The sequence below is a fragment of the Chelonoidis abingdonii genome, chromosome 2, assembly GCF_003597395.2.
Source record: "Chelonoidis abingdonii isolate Lonesome George chromosome 2, CheloAbing_2.0, whole genome shotgun sequence".
Lineage (NCBI taxonomy): Eukaryota > Metazoa > Chordata > Testudines > Testudinidae > Chelonoidis > Chelonoidis abingdonii.
The window spans coordinates 213,450,565-213,457,575 of record NC_133770.1 but is presented as its reverse complement, the minus strand read 5'-3'; the positions used below and the strand labels follow the sequence as shown (position 1 = coordinate 213,457,575).

Sequence of the window (7,011 nt, the reverse complement as noted above, 5' to 3'; positions counted from 1 at the left end):
CATTCTGGTGTAGGTGGACAGAATTCCACAGAAAGGAATTCAGCTGTACTTGCTTATGCCAATTTGTCTCAACATGTTTTTAGCCACAAGTGAAGGTAATTACAGCATGAAGGGACCCAGTGTGGTGAAAAATAAACATGGGGCTTGTCCTCACTTCACTGAAGTCAATAGCAGAACTTCTGTTGTCTTTGTGGGGCTTAGCCTTTGTCTTTGAAAATATTTCCAAGGAGCCAAGCCTTGAGCCTGGTAACACTTACATATGTGAGTAACTTTATGCATGCGAATATTTCCAGTGAGTTCAGTGGGACTCTTCATGTGAGTTGAGTTACTCATGCAAAGTCTTTGGAAGATCAGAATCTAAACCTCTGAATACTTAACAGTAGCATTCTGGTAGTTATGCTTTTATACTTGACCACATTAAATGAATCATTTTTACAGTTATGGGATTGTGAAGTTGTATTGAAAACCACAGCTCTTACAAGCAGTGCATTAATTATTTTATTAATTTGCTCTTTTTTTTACATTATGGGAAACGTTCGTCTATTTATATTTTTCTGTCCACACACAAACTAGATAGATAATCCTATGAAAACCCAATTCATAAAGCCGTAAAAATGCACTCCACCCCTTTGTCTAAAGGCTTTCAATTTTGTTTCTTTTTTTCCAAAACAAAAACCACTTTTAAAATCACATTTGGGAATGCAGGTAGGTCAGTGATTTACATTCCAGTTATTATTTAAAATATGCATTTAAACATTTTTTTTAAAAAAAAGAAACAATAAATTCACAAAGATAAAATTTAAATTAAAGTGATAGTGCACATCAGAACATTAAGGGAACACCAATAAATAAACTGAAATATATTACAAATAAGTTATTTCTATTTACCTTTTCAAATATTAAAAATCTTTAATCCATTTCTTCATCATTCTTTACAAAAAGATTATGAGAATTTTATGGAAATATCTGCAAAAAATATAATAAATACTTTTTTTTAACCTTTCAATGCAGGAGACAAAAACAACCTTTTTTTCTTTTAAATTTTCCCCCAAGGAAAAAAAAAGCAACAATTTTATACCAAGTTAAACGGAATATAGTCATTTTTAGTTTATATTTGAACAGATAAGAATAAAAAAATAATTAGAACTTACACTAAAATAAATGATGTAACAACTGTCTGTGGTGATATGTAACAAGTGGCTAATTAGTGGCATTCTAGGGGGCAGAAGTAGTTTCCGTCCCATATTTACCAATTTCTAAATTGGGTGTATGCTTCAAATTTTGCTGTAAAGCTAGGCAAATGTTATAATGACCTGTCCACAGTCATTAGGAACCAGCAGACATTCAACTAAGAATCAATTTTAAATGCATACCAAAAATATCATATGATATACAAATACAATTCATAATGTACAAGACTAAAAAGTCTTCTGTTTTCTTCTATTTTTTGGAACTCACTATGGCATAACCTTTATATAAATTTCTGCAGTCCCTTCTCAGTCTAAGTCTTAACTCTTCTTTCAGAAAACTTCAAATCAACTGAAATGTAGTTATGAAAGTGCATCCTCACTTGAATGCTGCTTTGTACATCTTAGTACAAATGAGTTTCAAATATTTTTTAATACTTAACATGACTATATGTCCAAAAGTGGCAGTTGGCACTATATATACTGCAAACACTGTGATCTTTCATTGCTGCTAAAAGTTAAATGAAGTGGGTTCTTTTCAAAACTAGCAAATACACTGGTATTCAAATGCTTATAGGGCCAACCTTTCAAAGCTCCCTTAACATGAAGCACTCAGTGGGGTTACACTGGATTTCTGATCACTGTAGTTAAAAGTCTTTTAAATATTAAATTATTAGCCCTTATCTTGTAAACCACAGCAGTAAGTATTTGTGCCCCGTTTATAAAGACATAGCTCAGATATCAATGGCTTTGAGAGGTAGCAAATTCTCTAGTGGCTTTACAATGTTTTCATGAAACTATTTGGTGCCAGAACCTATTACCTCTCCTAATTTCTTGAATGAAATTAAATTAGCACCTGGCTATGTTACATTAAAAGAAGCTGTTTGGCATGATCTTAGATGTATATTTTTAGAAAGTGCTTAACTTTCTGGTGGGAATTTCAAATGTTTTAAGATGGGAGCTACACAGTTAAGGCTACCATGCACTAGAGTTGTCATAGGTGGAATGTTCACACTGTTAAAAGAATAAGGGCATTTACAGCCAACTTTGGTTGGATGCAAAGTGCACATTAGCCACCACTCAGTGGACTCTGTCGCTGTACCATTTCCGGGTTAGAGAGAAAAGATCTTTCCTTCTTGTAAGGGTTACACCCTGTCCTATGCTATATGGATGTCCAAGTGGGAGAAGAGATCATAAGAACCACTCTGAGCAGGGCAGCATTCTAACCCAGAGCTCAAGAAAGCACTAACAATGAGGAATGGCTACTATGCCAGAAGACACACAACAGTCCCAAAAGGGCATGGTCTGCTGACTATGGGGCATAGCCAGGTGGGCCCGGCCAACTAGCACTAACGTTGCCTTCTTCAGCATAAGCCAGTTGCTCCTTTTCAGTGACATACCCAAGACATCCTATCCTGTGCTGGCACACTGGCTAGTGTCACTAATGCACAGCCAACACCTTCCTCCATCAGTGCAACTCCAAATAGCAAGGGCAAGATTTTACCCTAAATACCAAATAAATTGCTGAAGACTAGGGAATGCATATTGTTCATGATTTCAAAAGCTAGTGTAGTGAACAAATATAGGCTCATTATGGTCCCACTGCATCTGAAAAATCCTAATGTATGAAAAATGGGATATTTTATATTATTAAAAAAGGGACTAAAGGAGAAACTTACTCCCAGCTATGAACGATCTGATGGAAGCAGTCTGACCTGAAGCTTAGAACCAGCTGTGTAGAAAACAAAACAAAATCCTGCTTTGAAAAACAGCATGGATTCCATTTACAGTATTTCAGTAATGGGGTGGATGGGTGTGCAATCTGATAGTTTCACCAAGATTAAGACATCAACAAAACCAAGCTGTTTTTTTCTTTTTTTCCTTCTCTTTTTTTAAAACCAATAGAGTACAATACAATACGATAGGAACTGACAATACAGTACAGTTTTAAAAATTCTTAATACTTAGACAAAAAAGTCCCTTTTTATATTATCTTCAACGACCATTTCTTCTTATCTCCTTTCCTTTTGCCTTTTTATTGCCTTTCAAAATAGATGATTTCCCTGGAAGATCGAATTCACAATCTTCTACTGATCAAAATGTTTAAGTAGTGATTGACGAAATACAAATGAGGCAGTTTGTGCAGCTGTGAAAGTGTGCAGGTATCTTTTGACAAGATCTTTTCTGTCCCTCACAATCTCATCTGCAGGATTCACTTCTCCCTCCTTTTCACCACACCACAGCTATCTCTCCCCCTACCTCGCCCTTTGTGACGTCTTAAATTCAGGTGAGATATGATTCTGAGGTTTAGAATAAAGTGCGCCATCTGCTTAAAAAATAATAGTAATAAAAAGAAGGGAATCTGAGCCATAGCTCCTTTAATCTTTAATGAGGAAGACAGCAGAGTCCCAAAGAATCACCCTGCATTACTGAATTTCCAAAATACTCTATAGTTTTATATTGCTGTACATCAGGTAACAGACTAACTTTAGATAAACTAAAGATCATGAATGAGTTAAATGGTGTATTTACTATACAAGTGTGTGTGTGTGTGTGTGTGTGTCTGTGAGTTCTGTATTTATTTCTTAAACAAAAAGAAGGATTGTACTCTCTTACATGAGGCAAGGTGGTAGCATCAATACATGTGACAAAGCATTATAATGACATGGGCAAACCTTTAGAAAGCAACAGTTATTAGAGGACATCTCTTGGAGGATCGACAACTACACCACAAAAGTGGAATTAATTGGGATCATTGGGATTATGTAGGGGGGGAGAGAGAGAGAGAGAAAGAAAGAAAGAGGGAAATACAAATACTTAATGGTGGCTCTGAATAGGGACCTAGAGGAGCAGATTATACAAGAGACTTGTCTTGCCAGTGAGAGTCCTCCTGGTGGGATCCCTTCATAGCCTCGTCTGGGCTTCGGGGATGTAAATCTCAATGCTTTCAGCGCTCTCAGTGGCTGAATTCTGGCGGATAGATGTGGCTCGTTTGGCAGCCATCAGCCGTTTCCGGGCCTCTTGACGCTGTGAGCTTTCCAGAGAACGTTCCCGTATGAGTGGCACCTGACCTTTCGCTGGCTTCTTTGGCACTGGAGGAGGGACCCTTCTCTCCTGATCAAAGCAGAAGGTTAATGACATTATACAGCTTCTCAGGGAACGCTTGGAAAAAACTAGGATAGGTCAGTAGTTAGAACACACATTTTACCTAAGGTTTGTTAGTTCTTATCTGCATTTTTTTCTTCATTGAACTGGCTTTTGTATTCAAGGGTTCATAAAAATAATGTAAGCTTAAAGCAAAGGATAGTATTGATAGCAGAGCTAGTTCTCCACAGGTACGATGTGTATTAAACGCCTGGCGCTGAAAGGGCCGAAGCTCCCACAGCTAACCACTTAATGCGGTTCCCATTGGGGAATCCAGACTCCTCGTCCTGGTGCCAGGGATTAGAAAGGAGAGCATCTTAAACAGAACTTTGTAGCACTCTTTAAGCTAATACAGTTTCATAAACCTAATGTATAAATTCTACTACGGAATTAAAAAAAAAACCCAACTCCTATCAAACTCTTTGGGTTTGTTAATAAAATTAATTTACTATAGCAGCAATCTGTGTTACACAAGTGAAATACACAAATGACCTTGTCCCTTACACACAGTACATACATAGCACTAGATGGGCTTACAACACTGAGATTCAATGGATATATATCATACAGTAAATGTAATGTAAACTAGTAGCTTGGAGTTGTCGTAGCACGGTTAGAATAAAAAACATGTGCTTAGTGGTGGCCAATCTTGGTAATAGCTCAAATAATCCATACTTTTCATGTCTCACTATAAAAATTCTTAAAATTTAGCACCATGCTGAATGAGCGTTAGGAATTACAATAACCTACAAACTGAAAACGGGTAGGAATTTTAAAAAAAATCATCAAGAGAACATACACTAATCGTCACTTTGGCAGCCAAAGATACATGGTTAACAAAGAGGAAATTTATATATTTTTATATATATAAGGATGGCTTTAGAAAAAGTGTGGATTCAGTTCTGAATTTCAGGCATCTATAAAGTTTTTGTCAAGTCAATTTAGATTGTCTTTAAAATTACATCCCCTTCCAACTGTAACATGGCTTCTGAGAGTAGGGATTTTATTACTACAAAGATTCCATTCTAGCCTTTAGTTTGCGCTCACATTGATGACAACAGCCTTGATTACTTGAAATGTAAAGCTGCCTAGTTGCACTTATTCACACTTTGCTTTTTCCTCTACTTCTGAAGATTAATCTATGCTGTTTAACAAGGGCCCAAGGGGGGGAAGACAGAGGCGAATGCAAAGATCAATTCCATAGAAAGTTTTCATTCTTTCTTTCTTTTTAAATAAGGAGATGAACAGTTTAATTTAAAATCACAGTCAAATGAAACAGGAACAGAGTCAGCGTAATTCTTTAAAGTGCATATCCTCTACCTTCCTATTGTAGATTGTAAATACATACGATCCTTTCTTCATTACTGCTTAACTTCTTTTAAGCCTTTATAGTCTTCCTTTTGGTGGGAATTCCTTGAAATGTTTTCAAGGAAAATGAAAGGGACATTTCTAGTAAAACTCTCTTTTCTTCATGCTGGAGACTGAACACATTCTTTTGCATTAGGAGCTAATGAAAAATGGTACATTAGCACGTGTGTGCATGTATGTTTGCAGTTTTACAGCTCCTTCTCAAGGAAGACATATTAAAAAATAATTACCCGACTTCTGTATCGTGGCCTCAGAAAACAACCACGGGCCACCCCCAAATAAAACACTAATGGTATTCCTCTGATGGTTTGGGATTAACCTGGAATTTAGCACTCCTAATTCAGGAACAAAGGGCATGATTTTTTAGTCTTGTTTGGTGGGAATAGGATACTAACAGAACTGTATTTCAAACCTTCCTGCTGGAAGATTTGTGGAAATTTGTATTATTATTTGTCCAAAAGAAAATGCCACTTTGCTTGTCAGAGCTATTTTTAGGGGCAGGTAATCCAGACATCAGCATCGGCCACCCAAATGTATATATTACTTGAACAAGGCTATAATACTTTGTCTGTAAATGGTGCATTCCTTGCTCTCTTGCCTTTTTGGTGTATGTTATATCCCTGCATATGTGTCATATTCATCAGCCAGTGCCCATTTCTGAGCCTAATGAGGCTAATGGAAACGCCGCTGTAGAGTTAGACAGCAGCAGGAAAATAGCATTAGACTGTAAGCTCCTCTGGACACAGATCTGGCTTTAAGTGTTTTCCGTGAAGTTTCTAGCTCACTTATGGGTTCTATAAAATAATCAATTATGACAACAATAGTTTTGGAGAACTGTATTGTGGTTCACTCAAGGTGCTGTTTGACCAGCTGATCAGATGTCCTGATGGTAAGGATTAAAAATAAAGATACGTGCCAAACCAGAATGAAAAAAGAAACATGGCTCACACTCGGAAACCTGGTAGTATCTTTATGGCAACAATGGAAAACTCTGTTAAAAATAATTACCAGTGCTACAAATGATTTTTGGGCTATCTTGGAAAAATAGCATTACCAGCAAAATGAACCCAATTACAAGAATTTCCATTTAAAAACAAAAGAAAGCAAACAAAAAAGAATGGCATGGAAAGGTTACCATGCAACTTGTAGGAGGTTTGTTTTTTAGGTCTGTATGACAGCAGTTGGTTATCACTGTACTTATGATCGGTTACCAAAGTCAGTGGTGATTACACTACTTCCCTAGTTTTCTCAGTAACAAAGCCTAGAGTGTGCAAGTAAACTGAATTCTTGCTATATGCAATAATATGCATCA

At 36.7% G+C, this 7,011-nt stretch overlaps 1 protein-coding gene across 1 annotated transcript in view; it reads right to left on the bottom strand.

The window, feature by feature from the left end:
* Positions 1–501: 501 nt before the first annotated feature.
* DLGAP1 (DLG associated protein 1) overlaps positions 502–7,011 on the bottom strand; it is a 218,325-nt gene continuing 211,815 nt past the window's right edge. Inside the window, exon 10 of the mRNA XM_032790259.1 lies at positions 502–4,301. Within this exon, the coding sequence (XP_032646150.1) occupies positions 4,092–4,301 (210 nt within the window). The 3' untranslated portion in view covers positions 502–4,091. The remainder of the gene's footprint in view (positions 4,302–7,011) is intronic.